The sequence below is a fragment of the Microcaecilia unicolor genome, chromosome 10, assembly GCF_901765095.1.
Source record: "Microcaecilia unicolor chromosome 10, aMicUni1.1, whole genome shotgun sequence".
Lineage (NCBI taxonomy): Eukaryota > Metazoa > Chordata > Amphibia > Gymnophiona > Siphonopidae > Microcaecilia > Microcaecilia unicolor.
Genome location: NC_044040.1, coordinates 23,723,987 through 23,742,467, shown reverse-complemented (window position 1 = coordinate 23,742,467; position 18,481 = coordinate 23,723,987). Strand labels below are relative to the sequence as shown.

The 18,481-nt window shown below is 42.2% G+C and overlaps 1 protein-coding gene across 3 annotated transcripts in view; it reads left to right on the top strand.

Annotated features, from left to right (window-relative positions):
• LOC115478740 (lipase maturation factor 2-like) overlaps positions 1–8,332 on the top strand; it is a 44,234-nt gene extending 35,902 nt beyond the window's left edge. For all 3 annotated transcript variants that reach the window (XM_030216307.1, XM_030216308.1, XM_030216309.1), the window contains exons 9-14: positions 111–207; positions 502–684; positions 1,519–1,687; positions 6,184–6,295; positions 6,735–6,843; positions 7,055–8,332. In XM_030216307.1, the coding sequence (XP_030072167.1) occupies positions 111–207; positions 502–684; positions 1,519–1,687; positions 6,184–6,295; positions 6,735–6,843; positions 7,055–7,429 (1,045 nt within the window). In that variant the 3' untranslated portion in view covers positions 7,430–8,332. The remainder of the gene's footprint in view (positions 1–110; positions 208–501; positions 685–1,518; positions 1,688–6,183; positions 6,296–6,734; positions 6,844–7,054) is intronic.
• The last annotated feature ends 10,149 nt before the right edge of the window (positions 8,333–18,481 follow it).

Below are 18,481 nucleotides of genomic sequence, written 5' to 3'. Positions count from 1 at the left end.
TGTTTACTGTATTTGACATCTGTTGTCTGCAAGCTGTGAATAAAGTGTAAAATGTAATCTTCTGATTATAATGTGACATAACTCCACTGTGACTTCTCTTCCCACTCCAGGAGTGCCTGTATAAGGGGCATCCTCCAGAAGTTCTGGGCTACGCTGCAATGGGCTGTCTTTTCCACAGCTGCTGTAGGGATGTTCACGATCAGCCTGGTAAGAACAAACCCAGGTTTCCTGAAGCCTGGTAAATGAATGGAAGGAAGCACCTGTGATTGCTGAAGAGCTTTGAAGATAGAAGCCATTAGGCATTGCATATGGGGGCTGAGACGTTGAAAGAGGACATTGGGGAAGAGTAGGAGTGAACTGGCTGGTATGCATGTGTGGGGGAAGATTAGGGAATACTGAATATAGGAACTAAAGGCTTATAACAACCTTTGAAATCTTCAACTGTAGGGCATTTGCCTGCTTACACTAACCTCTCTGCCCCATATTTCTTCTACTTCACAGGTGCCCTATACCTACATTGAATTTGAAACCAATGGGAATCTTTGGCCAGCTGTACACAATATGCATAATGCAGTGGACAAATACCAGCTGGTGAATTCGTACGGGCTGTTCAGGAGGATGACTGGGGTTGGAGGACGTCCAGAAGTAGTGGTGGAAGCAAGTTATGACCAGAAGTCCTGGACGGTAATTGTTAACTAGCTTCTTTAAGAGAGGAGTTACAAAAGTGCAGGGGATTGGAGTGTAGTGAGGGGGATACTGTGATACTCCCGAGTTAATGCTGTGGGGCTCATTTTCAAAAATCAAAAAACATCCAAAAAGGTATAAGGTGGCAGGAGGACATTTTTCTCTTTAAAACATCCAAGTTGCGTTTTTCAATGCCCTGGTGTTAGATGTGTTTTGCTCCACAGATTGTCCAAATTTGGGGGGGGGGGGGGGGGGGTTGGGTGGGACATGGGCGGCACCAAGAGAGACGTTTCTCTGCAATAATGGAACAAAACGAAAATGTTTAGGGCCAAAATTAAGGGGTTTTTTTTTTTTTGGCTTATACCTGTTTCAATCACAACTAAGTGACCAAAAGGTGCCCCAAATGACCACTGGAGGGATTAAGTTATAACCCCTCCCTTACTCCCCCAGTGTTTACTGACCTCCTCCCATCCCCCTAAAATGTGACAGTGATACGTACCAGGGTCTGCCAGCTTCAGATATGATGGCCAATCCTATTAAAGCAGCAGGCAGGTCTTAGGAATAGCAGTTTAAATCCCTATTTCAAATTGGAAATTGGATCCTCTTCTGTTGGTCTATAAAAAGTTTTATTAAAAACAATATACATATATATGCTCACATACACATACTGGAGTGACTTTAGAAATATTGTTTAAATATTGATGGTGTGGGGTTAAGTTATTTGAAGATAAGAAGTTAAGTGGCAAATTGGCTGAGAAACAGCTATGGTATGGCAGTGTAACCTAGGTTTACACGCTTTGCAATTCAAGCTCCTGTTTTTTTTTTCCCTTTTAGGAAATTGAATTCATGTACAAGCCTGGTAATCTGAGCAATATGTCACCTGTGGTAGCACCACATCAACCTAGACTTGACTGGCAGATGTGGTTTGCTGCTTTGGACCATCACACACAGAGCCCCTGGTTCACCAGCTTCATCTACCGTCTGCTGCAGGGCAAGAAGGAAGGTAAGAGAACAACGTATCCTGGAGGATATATGATCTGAGACAGCATAGTTTATCACAGGAAGCTTGTGTTGGGGAAATCCAGCCAGTTTCTTTGAGTGGGTGACCAGAGAATGAAATTATTGGTATGTGCTTGATAGTTGGATTTCAACAAAGCTTTCAGGACCATCCTGTTTTGGTAAGGAAGCTAGTAATTAAGCTAAGCAGCATGAGGATGGGTCCCTCAGTGGTGGACTAGATTAGAAACTGGTTAACTGAAAACACGGGATACTGGTGGATAGAATTCACTCTATGGCAAGAGGTTATAGAAAGTTATTTCAAATCTCAAGTGTATTGAGCAGAACTAGTCCCAGGACAGACTTGTTTCCTGCAGATAATACACACATGCAGCTGAGTCTATACCCAGTGGAGAGTAGATAGAATGAAGTATGATCTAAGAACCCTTGGAGCAGGTGAGTGCCTGACACATGTTAATGTAGAAACAGCTGACTCAAGCATTTTTGGAATGGCTAGATTGGGCAGAAAAAGGAGCTCTGATGGGTAGAGGGAGGCAGGTACGCCAAGACCCTAGCTAAAATAACATAGTAGATGATGGCAGAAAAAGACTTGCACGGTCCATCCAGTCTCTGCCCAACAAGATAAACTCATATGTGCTTACATTTTGTGTATACCTTACCTTGATTTGTATCTGCCATTGTCAGGGCACAGACCGTATAAGTCTGCCCAGCACTAGACCCAGAAGCAAGATCCTCAGCAAACCAGAAGTAACAAGACATAGCTTATAGAAGGAAAAGGTCTTGTGAAATTAAAAAAAAAATCCTTTGTTTACATGAAACACATATACAGCATGTCCATGTTTAGATTAAAATGTTCATCGGGGTATAATGGGCTGTATAATAAAATCTCTCTATATAAAAGGCAACCCCAACGTTCTGAAGCCTCCACGGAAGTTGAGGCGCCCGAGATTTCCGGTGTGCCCTGGAGTGTCTGCACCGCCCTCGCGTCAAAACGTCATGACGTCGAGGACGGAGCTATAACACTCGATGGCCGAAACGCGAGGCGAACGCGAACCCCGGCCCGAACAAGTAATGCAAGTAGCTCCAGGGACGGAGGGAGGGGGCCCCTTGCTAGCGCCCGTTTCATTGCACTCAGAAACGGGCATTTTTTCCTAGTACTGTAATAAAACTTAAAATTGTATAGATCAACAAATTCTCATAGAAAATAAGCTTTTTTTTTTTTTTTTCTCTCTTTCCTTTTCCTTTGTAACACCCAGTATATTCCTCTCCTGCTGGATTTCAGGAAGGGGAATTTCCTGTGTGTTAGAAGCCTCTGGAAAGGATAGAGAGCCTCTGGTGAGGGCTGTGGTTGCTGGGGAGAAAGAGGAGCTCAGGAAGGAGAGTTTCAGCCAGCCTAGCCAGAAGTGGCAAGGCGAGCGGGAAAGGTTTGTGGGAGGTCTTTGGTTACTTGACCTCCTGCCAAGAGACAGAGAGGGTCCCAGACCTCCGGAACGGGATCAGCAGAGAAGAAGTGGTAGGAGGCTTCTGCATCAAAGCAAGATGAGAATTGGTAACCTGCTCCCAAAAAGGTGTAAGGGAGAGACTATGGTGTAAGTCCAGAGAAAAGAAACCTCAGAAGGGAGAGCAGGGCTCTCCCAAGTGTGATGGGGGGGGGAGGGGCAGAAGGAATCCCATTTGAGGACCTGGTGTAAAGAACAGAAATGGAGGCTTCCTACTCTGAGATTACTGAGTCTCTGGGGTCTAAGATGGAACAATGATGAGTCAGGGAGGACATTGAGTGTGGAGACGGTGTGAATTAAAGCCGGAAATAACACCATTGCTGCAAATGAAAAGTGTAAATAATATACAAAGTTATCCCTTTTTTTGAGTATTCCTGGGAATATTGAACCACGTTGAACTGTTCAATAAGTTTGTTTGATACCTACGAGTGTAATGTGGATTATTGTTATACACACTTGTGGGTGAGAACTCCGGCCTACAGGAGACTACTCTGGCCCTGTATTATAAATTGAGTTATGACCCTGACCTCCCTCATGCTTCATTGGGCTACAAAGCAGGGCCCAGACTGACTTTACCCTAGGATTGGGGTTACATATCCCTTAATACATAACATACAGGATGAGGCAAAAAAAAGTAACCCCCTACAGTTTTTTGCAGCTTTCTCAGCATTCGTTTTGAATTTCAATAGCAAATTTTATGTACTTAATCATCATACTTACACATTGCTTAAGTATTATTAAATAATATTTAAGTATCTTAAGTTATATAGATGTTACTGACATTTTAGCTTTATTACCTAGCGATTCTTGTGCGTTTGAGCTAAAACATAGTAAATTGTCATTCAAATGATACAATTAGCAATATGTCAGAATATTGTAGTCACGCTTAATAGTACTGACCTTCCAGTTCTTGAGATGATACATAGCTTCTCTCGTCTTTGCTCCAGAACCTTGTTCACGAAATGTCTGTATTCTCATTTTGTCCCTTACCGACACCTTGCCCATGATTGTCATTCCAATCCAAAATGCCTGAAATTATTCAAATTGTTTACAGAAGTCTATGTCGTGGTGACAGCCGTAAGCTGGTACCCTGTTTTTTTTTTTTTTTCTTCCAATGGGTTTCTCTAGCATTAGCGCGAATAAGCACAGCTTAGTAAACAAGGCCCTAAATCTAACAAACATTGATTCTAGTAGGCCGTATGTCATGTAAAAAAAATATATTTTTTTTTAACGTTTGACTTCAAAAACTTTAATTTTTGAACTTTTATGTGTATGGAAATACCTTCTGTTAGAATTAAGGCACTGACGGTGTCAAAATTGTAGAAGTCATATTTTTTTTTTATGCCACTACCAACTTAAAACATTTGTGCTGTAGGTGTTGTCAAGGTTGCTGCAGTCTCAAAGAAATATAAATAAAATCATTGTAAAAGATGCTTCCCAATTCACTTTGCGTGATCTACTAACAGTACTGATTCTGCCTTATGAAAGTGTTGCCACCATTTTAGTTTCCAGAGCTTAGTATTGCCCTTAGGCGCACAGAGGTGTTTGTCACAAACTATTTCCTAACTGATTAACAAAAATCATTCATTTTTGCTTTTGTATGATGAACACCTCTAACGTGCTTTAAGAATTCTAGCTGTAATAGAGGCAACTTTATCATTACAATAGTCATTTGATTTCCTATTATAAATAATAGCATTCAAATACCCGTTATCAAGCAGTCAGGACCTTGGGGAACGAAGAAACAGATCTTATTGAAAGGAGGAGTTAATTTATTCTCTTAATCAATTTACATCCTCATTACATCTAGATTGATTCAGACAAATTTATTAATAGCTGGGATATGCTGAGATCTTATCAATAATCCACTCACTATGGTATCCTTATTAATCCAAATTTGATAGAGGGGGTCTTCACTGTAATTCACCAAATATAACCCAGCTCTCAATATACTTCAATCTACTTCACCTACATTTATATAAGAGGATATAATTCCACTTGTTTAGGATCCTTCAGACTTCCTATCACCATCATACAGGCTAATAACGTGGAATTATATCCTCTTATATAAATGTAGGTGAAGTAGATTGAAGTATATTGAGAGCTGGGTTATATTTGGTGGAGATCTTATCAAGCTATTATTCAGAGTTCCATATGGATGGATTTTCTAAGAGCATAGAATCTCATTACGATTATGATATTACATTAGAAATTATAATTTTTGTCAGTAAGATCAACCTACTGACAACAAATAAAATGTTAAATAGGGTGTAATATGTAATTTCTAATTACACAAATTAAGAGCAAACTCACAAAAAATTTAGTTTCCTGTTTTAGGATAGAGGACAATTTGAGTCCTGCTACCTTAAGTGTAGATGATACCTACTTGGAGAGAATTGAGGTGAAATTGAAAATATAGGGTGTTTTTCATTACACTTGGAATGAAATTTGGCAGTATAGGACAGTGTTATAATTTATAGCTTCCCCTATTCTATTCTCCCTTTCCCCCCCACCCCTCAGGTATTCAGCCAACAGCAGTCAACAATTTTAAAGGTGCTGACCACCATGGACTGAATTTGACCCAGGTGTTCAATGCCATCTAGGCACAAGCATTGAATATCCAGGCACTCTGTAGATCCCAGAAGTTAACTGGGTACCAGTTGGTTCCCAGTTAGCTACCCAGGCAAGTTAAGACTGCTCTATATGTGATTCTACTTGCCTGGAGAGTTATCTGAGTACCAACATTGAATATTGCCACATACGTTTGAGAACTTCCCCAGCACCAATTGGCCGGTCAGTGCAATTTAACTGCATAGGGGCTTCTGCTGCCTGATTCTGAATATCTACCCTGTAGTCTGTGTATAAGAATGGTCAAGGTGAGGGGGCTGCCTCCTTGTTTGAACATAGGGTAATATATAATTGTGTGTGAGGAACCTGTGGTGCAGATACTCAAATAATGCCTGTATTGGGTCTTTTCTGACAGTGATCAATCTAGTGCAAGTAGATGAGTCAAGGTATCCCTTCCATGCTAAACCACCTGTGTATATCAGAGCCCAGCTGTTCAAGTACTGGTTCACAGAAGTAAATGAAAATGGGTAAGGATCAACACTTACTGATAAGACATGGTCTAATGGGCCCTAGTAGGGTAAAGAATGGGGCATGTTTGGCAGCCAGGGGCATGATGGGAAGAGATGTCTAGAGTGTGGGAAAGGGCATATCGGGTGAATGCCTAGTAGGACACCAGCTGATTTGGACGTATCGGGGGTGGGGGAGGGGAGAACATAAGCCCTGCCCTGATTTAGAAAGGGTGGTGACTGGGGTACAGATAGCAGTAGATTTACATTCTCCATATTTTGGGGACCTCTCTTCCCTCTCTCTGCCTTTGAAAGCAACGTAATTCTGACAGGTGGTTGTTTTTGTCTGTGGCAGTAAGAGGGCAGAATTCTGCCATTCAGGTGGATTTGTTGGGGTACAATGTATAGTTGAATTAGGAGGAAATTCACCGTATGCCTGTCTCCCGTCATCCTTTTGCAGGGAGCTTCCTCAACACTGGTGGAGGCGGCAGCATGTGAAAGAATTCTACCCCACTGTGACCCTTGGAGACCCACATCTGGAGACCTTGCTGTCACAGTTTGGACTGAAGGCAGGTGTAGTGTATGGGATGTACAAGGGGAGCTGCATGTTGTGCTACAGGCCGAGGTTAGAAGTGCATGGTGTATAAGGGGATTTGCATGACATCTTTCCCGTACACATGGTGACACCCTAGAGAGATGCTGCTAACACTAGTAAAGACTGATCACACTCTGACTACCTCCTCTTATTGTCTGGCTGAGATTTTGATTTTTACCTTTCAGGATAAAGGGTTCTTGCTGCGCTCCACAGATGCGCCTCTGCCTTTTACTTTGACATTTTTGCGGGACTGTCTCCAGCCATACGCAGCTCCCAGTGTTCTTTTCTCATTGTTTATAGCCGGTGTGGCGATATGTCTGTTGAAAGCACTGAAGGATAGGACACCAGTGAATGCTGCAGGCAAACAGAAAGGGACAAGAACAAGAAGGGCAGACAGCGGTGAGCCTAGACCCGGCAGCCTCGGAGAGAAAAATGGACAAACGAAGAAAGAAGAGAAGCCAGTAAATGTTGCTGAGAGCCTAGAGCTCAAAGCAAAGCCAGTCCCTGAGGCAGCTGGCGATGGCCCACGGATCAGGAAAAAGAAGGCAGATAAGAATTAGTCCGTTCAGATGTGTCCAACCCAGTAACCAGATTGGATGACCTTGGGCCCAGCAGTGATCTAGCCTGCGCTGCTAGTACATATTTTTATACTGGTAAATAACCTCCTTATTTTTGAAGAAACAGAAAGATAAGAGTTCAGTCCAGTCGAGGCTCTTGTACTACACGGCAAGAGAACCCTATTCCTCAGCGTACCCAGGACAGGAATTGCCGTTGAAAATTGTGTACAAGCCAAAGGATTGGATTGCTACCCTTTTAGGGATGCCTCAAGGCTATGCTGTTACGAGCTCTCAAGAAAGCTACATCATGCTGTTCAACCACAGGAAATTGCTGTAACTCCTGTGTGAAACCCAGACCCTGAGCTGCTTGGAGTGACTTCATCCTGCTAAAACTAGACCAATGTTTTTTTAGCCTCGGAAGCTGCTCAGGTGTCTCCTTCTGTCGGACTTCTGTGATGGCAGCGAGAAAATTTAGGATTATTGACTGACAGACTTTCTGTGCCTGGTACCAGCAAGGACTTGGGTTCCACTCTTGTGGGGTAATAGTGTTCTTCCTTCCTTCCTTCCTTCTGCATGCTTGTGCTTTTTCTGCCTCCACAGCATGGCAGCACAAACACATTTCCCTTGTTATCTGCTGCCATTACTAAGCACTTCCCTTCAGGAGATGGACAAGGATAAACTCTCCCCAGCCTCTTATTTTTTTTTTTCTTTGAGTCTTACCAAGCTTGTCTTGTTTGTTTGATGTGGAATTTATTTTTCCACAGTATTTGTGCACTTCTGTTTTGATATAGCTGGCACTGCCTCCTGACCTCATGCATACAGCAGCTGAGTTTAATTTTGCAAACAATTGTTCATAGAACAGGCCTTTTCTTATACTTTTCTAAATAAAGCCTTGGTGTTCTGGGATATTCCTGACTAGTCCTCAGATACTGTTCTGTACTGGGAAGGGGAATGCTGCTTAGGTAATGCTGACTCCAAGGAGCATTCGGAAGGGAGGAGGGTTGTTAGGTAATGCTCAGGACTCTGATTCAGTTTAATCTCATGAAGCAGTTAGTTTCTAGCTTTGTGCTTTGACGCGGCAGTCAGTGCACAGGTTAAACGGGGACATTGGTAAGAGTGTAAGGAAGATGGAAGCAGTTGAAACACAGGTGTTGATGACCTTTTATGGCAATCCAGTAACTGTCCACTGTGCTACTATAATCGAATCCTGCTGACTGTCTTGTGCCAAATGAGGTGTGTTGTCCTGTACTCAGCATTTCTATACTAGCCGGTTCTTTCCAGATCACTAAATCACAAATATGCAGGCCTCTCCCTGTACACAAAAGTTTACACAAGCAAAGATCCTCTGTGAAGACCCCTACTCTGACTTTATTCTCAGAGCTAGTGAGGATATGGATATAGAATGACTTGTTGAAGGTCATGCAGCAGATTGAGTGGGACTAGAACATTGGCTCAAAGTTTTTGCCAGGACAAGGACGATCAACTGTAGAAAGCATTTCCTACCATTCTGGAACAGTCTCAAAATGCTTCTTGCTGTGATCGTGGTGGTATTTATTTAAATAGACTTGACCTGCACTATCCAAGTTATTGCTTTTTCAAGACCGAAGACAAAAAAAAAAAAAAAAAGACAAATTCACGGAAAGAAGCCCACGTTAAAATACCTCATTTGCCTCCCTAAATAAAGGAGCTTTTGGCATTTTCTTAACTGTGAGGTAGAGAATTCTATAAGCAAGGTTCTCGCAAAGGTGTCCCTGTGACGAATGTTTTTTACATGAGCCTCTTTTACAGAAGGAACCTGCAACAGAAAATGATTAAGTATAAAATGGAGGGTGCATAGTGTTCCCCACATCCATTATATATTGAGGAACCAGACCCAAATGGCCACAAAATAACAAGACTTTTAAAATATTTGTTGCTGTATCAGAAGCCAATGACGGCCAATCAGAAGGACTAATTAAATCTACCTATCTGTGGCCAGTTAGTCATCTAGGAGCACCACCATTCAAAGGAGCAAAATCTTGTCTTTAGAGTATCAAAGGTGGTGGTAATAACATCCAGTAGTACCATACCATACTCCTTTTCAAAGTCCACCTCCTCTATACAAAATATCCAGCAATGGTATCAATAACACATCAAGGCTGTGACTTTCTAAACTTATCTGTCATGGATACATCATCTCCAAACATTCCTCTAATTGCTTTAGCAATTCAGTCTTCAAGAATTAAGTCAAAAAAGGAAAGATTAGCGAAAGGGAAGCTCTGAAATGAGGGGGCATTGACTGAAGATGTAAAGGGACAGACTCGGAAGTAACCAGAGAAAATACTACAGGGAAAGGGTGATGAATCTGTGGAACAGTCTCCTGGTGGAGATGAAAATTTGTATTTGAATTCAAGAAAGCTTGGTACAGCTACATGGGAGCCCTAAGGGAGAGGAAGAGGTAGTAGATAGTACGGATGGGTAGACTGGCTGGGCTTACATGACCATTATCTGTCTTCATTTTTGCATGCTTCTATGACAGTTCTATAAATTGCTGTGTCCATATAAGATAACTTGCACTCCGTGAAAAAGGGGGTAACCACCACAACTTTTTAACACAGGAGAATCTGTCCCACTTTCCAAAGACAGTCTGTCAACCTTTTAACCATGAATATTACTATCTTTGCAGGGCAAAGGTCCAAGCTACAGTGCATACATATCACCAATAAATCACCAACTGCCTCTAGATAAGTTTGGTCCCCCCACCCCCCCTTCTACCAGCCCCTGCCTTTTAGTCACTAGCAAGTTGCCTACAGGAAGCAGGTCAATTCTAAGCACACCTCTTAGTATATAATCTTGCTTAGTCTATAGAGCTTTATCTGGCATGAACAACACAAAAGATGCCTTCAAAGCCTCCTTCTTAGTTTTATGCCAGCATCATTCAGCCAGAGTTATCTTCCTTTTTCAAGTCCAGTAGTTCTGCTTGAGTAGAAGAATAAAAGCATGATTCCTAACTGTATCCTTTAAAACCACTAGTATACTGTTATAAGCTTCACTCAGACTTCAGTCCCTAAACCTTTTCCCTAAGTCCATGAAAAACAATCCATCTCCCTCAGTGCCCAGTAGAGTATGTGTTTCTCCAAATCAAGTTAAAAGAAGCTTGTGTGGAAACCTACATCCCTCTCATCCTACCACTATTCACAGATAATGTATTCACTCAGAAAAGTATAAGAAAATGATCCTATCATGGCACTGCATAAGAAGCCACCTCTGTAATATCAAAATCTTCACACTCGTGCTGAAATATTAAATCCAAAATGTGGCTACTAACTGATAAACTTGTGTTTTATTTATGTATACATTTGTTATACTGCCTTCCAATTGAATATCAAGGTGGGTTACAGTATAAGAGTAACAGATACAGGATACAACAATGTTGTTTAGGTTTCTTAAGATTAGTCTGCAGTACGGATTACTTTCAGAGCTGTCGCTGAATTGGAGGTCCTGACCATGATCAACAAGTTAAAACCCATTTCTTGGATGCTTGATCCTAGCCAGTAGTCTTTTTGAAGAATCTCATGGAATGCCTAGCACCCGCCTGGAGCTAAACCTCTGGCCACTTGGAGGGTCTATCTCCAGCACTGCTCAGGCCTGCCTGCACCTGGCCACGTGCTCTATACTAGCACCCTCCTCCCCACGGAGTGGGTTTGCTTGCCTCTGGGTGAGTCTCCCACTCTGAAGTTATTCCCCAGTGATTTCTAAGTTGCTGGGGCCACACTGTCAGGGGTTCCACAGTTCCTAGAAAGTACCCACAGACCCAAAACACAAACCACCAGGATTCTTAGTCCAGGGTAACAGACACTAAACTAACAAGGTTTATTGTCACACAATTAGAACAGTAAACCATATAAAACAGATGGAAAAGTAACAGATAACATAAAGATCAATATTAAAACTGTCTAAACACTTTGTCACTTCCTGGGTAGTGCCTGGGAAGCTTCAGGAAATTAACTGCTCACAAACCTTAGGACAGAGATGTTTACCTCTCTGCTCCCTTACTGAGACTAAAGATTACCTCACAGCTTAGGTAGGGAAAAACTGTCACTTCTGTTACAGCTTTACAAAAAAAAAAAGAAGTCACAATCTGCTGGCCAAACAAGAGAAATGCACTTAGGAACAAATATGTCATACAGAGGGGCATTTTCGATGTGACATCTAAGTCCTACTTTAGGTGTTTTGCAAAAAAAAATGTCTAAAATCTGAATAGGAAAGAAGTTCATTTCCAAAAAAGAAAAACGTCTATCTTTTGTTTTTGAAAATACTGTTTCTAACAAGGTTTTGTGCTTTGGATGTTTTGTTTCTTGGTCCATTAAAAAAAAAAAAATGTCCAAGTGAAAAACATAGAAAATCAAATCATTGGGATGTAGGAGGGGCAAACATTTTTATTAGACTGGTCTCCCAGACATCCCAGGAGATAAATGGGGCACTACAGTGGGCTTCAAAAACATGCTCCCTTCTCACCATTGCTCCCTTCTTATCTTGTCTGCTGAGCCCCCCTACTGCCCACAACCGTACACCACTACAATACCTTTATGGGTGAAGGGGGGCACCTATATATGGGTACAGTGGGTTTCTGGTGAGTTTTGGAGGGCTCACCATTTCCCCCACAAACGAGACAGGTAAAGGGGGAAAAAAGGACCAGAGTTCCTCACTCCATACACTGCACTGACCACTACTCTCCAGCGACCTGCATGTTTCTCTAGTAGACCTGGCTCTAACATCTGAGGCTCTCATAGAGGCTGCTAAATCGTATTTATATTCACATTTGTGGGAGGGGGTCAGTGGCCACTAGGGGGTATTGGGGGGTCACCCCTGATTCCTTCCAGTGGTCATCTGGTCATATAGGGCACCCTTTTGTGCCTTATTCATTATAAAAACAGGCCTAGCTCAAAACGTCTTAGTTTTAGTCCTGGACACTTTTGTTTTGTCCATCATGGCTGAAAAATGTCCAGATATTAGGAACACCCAGATCCTGCCCTTAACATGCCCCTGACACGCCCCCTTGTGATTTGAATGCATTTCTGATGGATTTCATAGAACAACATCTAAAATTTGATTTTGAAACTACCAGTTTGGATGTTTTTGTGATTATCAATATCCAAATGCAGATTTATGCCACTTTTTGGACGTTTTCCTCTTTTGAAAATGAGCTCCACATTCAATTAAGAAGTCAGACATAAATCCCCTGTTTTTTGTCACAAAGACTAGCAAAAAAAATTTGTAGGATCCCTCTCTAAATTGGTGAATAAATCTCTTATGACAAGTTAAATTCCTGCTGTTTTGAAGTGTTCAGCACTTTATCTAATTTTAAAGAACCACTTCATGGATATAGATTTACCATATTACTGGTCAGTTTAAAACTGACTTACCCTGGTAACTTTTTGAATCCATCTATCATTGTGAATCAGCTTGGGTAGTTTCCAACAATTCCTTTAGTCTTTATACCAGTCGGTCAAGATTTCAGTAAGGATTTAGAACTGAGTGCGAGTTATCTGGTAATTTCCATAGATGCATAGAAAGTTTTTGGCAGTGAATTACAGAGAAAAGGATGGGTAGGTAAAGAAGAAGTTTGAATCTTTTCTAAGATTGTAAACTGCAGGTAAGTTGGGGTGATTTGTGTTTAGAATGGAGGGCTGTGCCCTCTAGGTCTTCCACAGAATTCTGTCCTAGCATGTATAATTTTAAAAGTATATATTCAGATTTTGGTTAAGTTTTGGCTAAGTTTGTGGGAGTTCTTTCTGTCTATTGTCTGATGATACATAGTTAATAAGAGGCTTCCTCTCTAATGATCGCTTTTTCTGGAATAATTAACAAATGTGTGGTTGAGGTGACTAGCTCAGGACTAAATTACCTTTCATTAAATTTATGTAAGACCAAAGTGTAGAAAAAAACAGAAACCATAAAGAACAGATTATGTCTGCTAAGACATTCCATGCAAACTTAAGTGTAAATGGTGTCTAAACATGCAGTGTAGTGAGATATCTTTAGCTGGCAAGAAACTTGTGTGTGAAAAAAAGACATGCGAAACCGCACCACCACTTAAGTACTACGCCAAAGCCCTAATCTGCACATACTTGTAATACAAAAGCTGGTATGTCTTCTTGAACGGGAGAAAATTATGCTGAAAAGATAATAAAAATGCTCCTAACGCATATCAAATTATAAGTACAAACATGAAATAAATAACAACGAATCATAAAATTGATGCGTAGCCCAAGGGAAGTGTTCCAATTTCATAAACAAACCACCGCACATATCCTCGTAGAATTTAAAGATTGGAGGATGTAAAATATGTCACCAAACAAGAAAGACAAAATGTTGTAGTTTAGCACGACCAGACAAAAACACGGAAAAAAAACTTGAATTGCTATCTATCATGAGTGAAAAAAGTGATTGGACGAGGACAGTAAATGTGTCCCAAATCAGGGTGTTAGAACAAGACTATCATTACAAAAGTGAACCTCCCCCCCCCCCCCCCCCCCCCCCCCCCCCGTGATGGAATGGTGCTCCCCAGATCGTCTGGAAGAGTATAACGGAAAACTAAATACTGACGGTTCTCAGTACAAGTCAATCCTAATAATATAGGAACCCCAAATATAATAAATATTATTACAAGACAATATGTAAGTGTGATGAAACAGAGGTGGTGTGAGATGGTAAAATAAAACTAACAAAGAAATAGGTACAAAGTAAAATCTATAACATAAATAGAAATGAAAAAGGGGAAGGATAGAAAATGGAGAATGGACAAGAGAAAGGGGGAAGTAAATGGAAGGATGGGGAAAGAGGGATGTTGATAATGGGAAAGGGAACAAGAAGAGGGGGGGAAGGGAATGTGAAAGGCATAAGGGTGGGGAGTTAAGAGGTGGGAAAGGAAAGGGGAAAAGGAGGAAGGAAGAAGGGAAGGGACAAAGACAAAACAAAATGGTGAATCCTCAAACTCTACTCAACAAGTTATAGAGATGTCCTGAAAAAGTGAAGAGTGTGAATCTAACACTAAAAATATAAAAATCCTTTTAAAAAAAAAATCTAATTCACACTTCATACCAAAGGGTGAAAATTGTGTTTAAATGGGTTTGTTATTTTTAAACTCCTGTTGCAGGCTGTTGGGGCTGAAACATAGTCTGTGTTGAGTCAAGTGAAGATTTTAATAAAAAAAAAGCAATTGTGCATTACAGTGGTGGAAATAAGTATTTGATCCCTTGCTGATTTTGTAAGTTTGCCCACTGACAAAGACATGAGCAGCCCATAATTGAAGGGTAGGTTATTGGTAACAGTGAGAGATAGCACATCACAAATTAAATCCGAAAATCACATTGTGGAAAGTATATGAATTTATTTGCATTCTGCAGAGGGAAATAGTATTTAATCCCTCTGGCAAACAAGACCTAATACTTGGTGGCAAAACCCTTGTTGGCAAGCACAGCGGTCAGACGTCTTCTGTAGTTGATGATGAGGTTTGCACACATGTCAGGAGGAATTTGGTCCACTCCTCTTGCAGATCATCTCTAAATCATTAAGAGTTCTGGGCTGTCGCTTGGCACTCGCAGCTTCAGCTCCCTCTATAAGTTTTCAATGGGAGTAAGGTCTGGTGCCTGGCTAGGCCACTCCATGACCCTAATGTGCTTCTTCCTGAGCCACTCCTTTGTTGCCTTGGCTGTATGTTTTGGGTCATTGTCGTGCTGGAAGACCCAGCCACGACCCATTTTTAAGGCCCTGGCGGAGGGAAGGAGGTTGTCACTCAGAATTGTACGGTACATGCCCAATCCATTCTCCCATTGATGCGGGAAGTAGTCCTGTGCCCTTAGCAGAGAAACACCCCCAAAACATAACATTTCCACCTCCATGCTTGACAGTGGGGACGGTGTTCTTTGGGTCATAGGCAGCATTTCTCTTCCTCCAAACACGGCGAGTTGAGTTCATGCCAAAGAGCTCATTTTTGTCTCATCTGACCACAGCACCTTCTCCCAATCACTCTCGGCATCATCCAGGGTGTTCACTGGCAAACTTCAGACGGCCGTCACATGTGCCTTCCGGAGCAGGGGACCTTGCGGGCACTGCAGGATTGCAATCCGTTATGTCGTAATGTGTTACCAATGGTTTTCGTGGTGACAGTGGTCCCAGCTGCCTTGAGATCATTGACAAGTTCCCCCCTTGTAGTTGTAGGCTGATTTCTAACCTTCCTCATGATCAAGGATACCCCACGAGGTGAGATTTTGCGTGAGCCCCAGATCTTTGTCGATTGACAGTCATTTTGTACTTCTTCCATTTTCTTACTATGGCACCAACAGTTGTCTCCTTCTCGCCCAGCGTCTTACTGATGGTTTTGTAGCCCATTCCAGCCTTGTGCAGGTGTATGATCTTGTCCCTGACATCCTTAGACAGCTCCTTGCTCTTGGCCATTTTGGAGAGGTTAGAGTCTGACTGATTCACTGAGTCTGTGGACAGGTGTCTTTCATACAGGTGACCATTGCCGACAGCTGTCTGTCATGCAGGTAACGAGTTGATTTGGAGCATCTACCTGGTCTGTAGGGGCCAGATCTCTTACTGGTTGGTGGGGGATCAAATACTTATTTCCCTCTGCAGAATGCAAATAATTCATATACTTTCCACAATGTGATTTTCCGGATTTAATTTGTGATGTGCTATCTCTCACTGTTACCAATAACCTACCCTTCAATTATGGGCTGCTCATGTCTTTGTCAGTGGGCAAACTTACAAAATCAGCAAGGGATCAAATACTTATTTCCCCCACTGTATATAGGCTTGATCTTTTGGCATTACTGCTGTTCCGTTCCTTGCCAGGCCAAATACACTATCAGACATGCTGAATTACCATGCCTTAACTTATAGTTATATGTAGTGTATACTGGAAACAAGTGAGGTAAAGAGAAGAGGAAGTGTGATTGAGTCACAAGTTGACACATCACCATAGCAGACCAGGAGACATGCTGGGAAGAGGCTGCACTGAAGACATTTTTTTCCCTCTTGTTTCTCCCCTTCTGAAAACTGCAGCCACAACCCCCAGAAGTGGCAGGGGGAAGGACCCAGCACCATTGGTTAGTGCTGTAAGACTCTGTGGATTGCCTCGGCCAATCCTAGCCCCCTAGTCTATTCCTAAGGGGGGAGGGAAATCAGCCCCAAAGCACTATTGCCTGCAGTATTCTCCAGACTGTGCTCCATTGGAAATCTGGGCTTACAGCCTTCCTTGCCTATTCATAGTTGCTGCACCAGGCCACATGTATTCACCATCTGCTGAAGCAGGAGAGAGACTGGGGACTGAAGGCAGCACCAACCCACTGTAAAGGGAGTGAAGTCAGCTCTGAGCTGTTGGCTCCATCTGCTGCCAGGGGGACATAACCCATTGGTCTGGACTGCTCTGGCATGAAACGATAAGCAAGCTTGTTTCAAAACTGCATTTGAGGAGGCTTGGCAGTAAACTCAAGAAAGAAATGTTTAGATCTGTTGTTCAGGCTGCTGTCAGAATTCAAAATTCTTTTAACACTGTTTAGGTATTCCCAAATCTTCTATAGATTATCACAATTGATACAAAACTGCTTGATGTGTGATGGGCTGTCCTTATCAGTGTGTCACCCAAACTGAAGTCACTTAATTGGCACGCACTAGCCAAGTTAAGTTGGGGGGGGGGGGTTTAACATCATGATTTTATTGTTTAGAATTACCTATGTGACATCATCTTATTTAAAAGATATAATCATTGTATATAAGCTTGCATAGTGTCACAGGATGTGTGAATTTGCACTTGTATCCCTAGAAAATGGAGCTACATGGTGGTGCGATGGAGTGGCCTGGCTTTAGCCATTTTGTAGAAGTTAGCATGATAACCTTGGTTTAGGTTTGTTTGTCTGTTGTGGGTTGTTGAGGTTTTTGGGGGTTTTGGTCATTTAAAAGCAGACGGCATAATCTCAAAGCTAAGAAATAGTTTTTGAAGAATGCATGGAGCAGAAGAAAGGTGTGACTGGTTAGGGATAGTGCACTGCCTCATACAGGAGATGGGTTCAATTCTTTGGCTGTGTCATCTACTCCCAGGGCTTTCGGATGCTATGGAGGCAGGATGGAATTGCTGTATGATGGGTAACGCATAGAGGCTGAATTCAGAGCCTGTACTTTAAGAATTCTGAAGGAGTCTTCAGCCATGATCTTCTACCAAGGACTTTTGCTGTGATGAGTAGGCTTAGGTCAATTGAGAGGCAATAATAAAAGAGGCTGGGGGTGGGGGAATAATGACAGGGTAGGAGATCACAGCCCAGAGGAGCCAGAGATGGGGGTTGCTGGCACCTTTACCCCTAAAGCAGTGTTGAGTCACTAACATTAACCACCACTGAGCCTGTAACGTTGTTGGTGGTAAAACTAAAATAAACCAAACAAATATATCTAGAGTTGTTCTAGTGTAGAGAAAAGGCTATGCTAAAGAAATTGCTACATGAAAGGTTGAAAATAGCCTGATGATACACACATTTCCTTTGCTGTTTCCTCCACAAATGTAACAGGTGGGGGGGATTGGCCTAGGTCCGCCTGTATGAAGTGCACTGCAGTACCCACTGAAACTGCTCCAGGGACCTGCATGCGCTTTCATGGACCTGAGTATGACATCTGAGGCTGGCACAACATTTTTAAAGATATTTTTTGAGGGTGGGAGGGGGTTAGTGACCACTGGGGGAGTAATGGGAGGTCATCCCTGATTCTCTTCGGTGGTCATCTGGTCATTTCCGGCACTTTTTTGTGCCTTAATCGTAAGAAAAACAGGTCCGGGTGAAAACGTCCAAGTGTTTGTCAGGGACGTCCTTATTTTTTTTCGATTGGGTCAAGGCCGTCCAAGTGTTAGGCACGCCCAAGTCCCGCCTTCGCTATGCCTCCGACATGCCCCCTTGAATTTTGGACGTCCTTGCGACGGAGTGCAGTTGGAGACGTCCTAAATCAAGCTTCAATTATACCGATTTGGACATCCCTGGGAGAAGGATGTCCATCTTCCGATTTATGTCAAAAGATGGCCGCCCT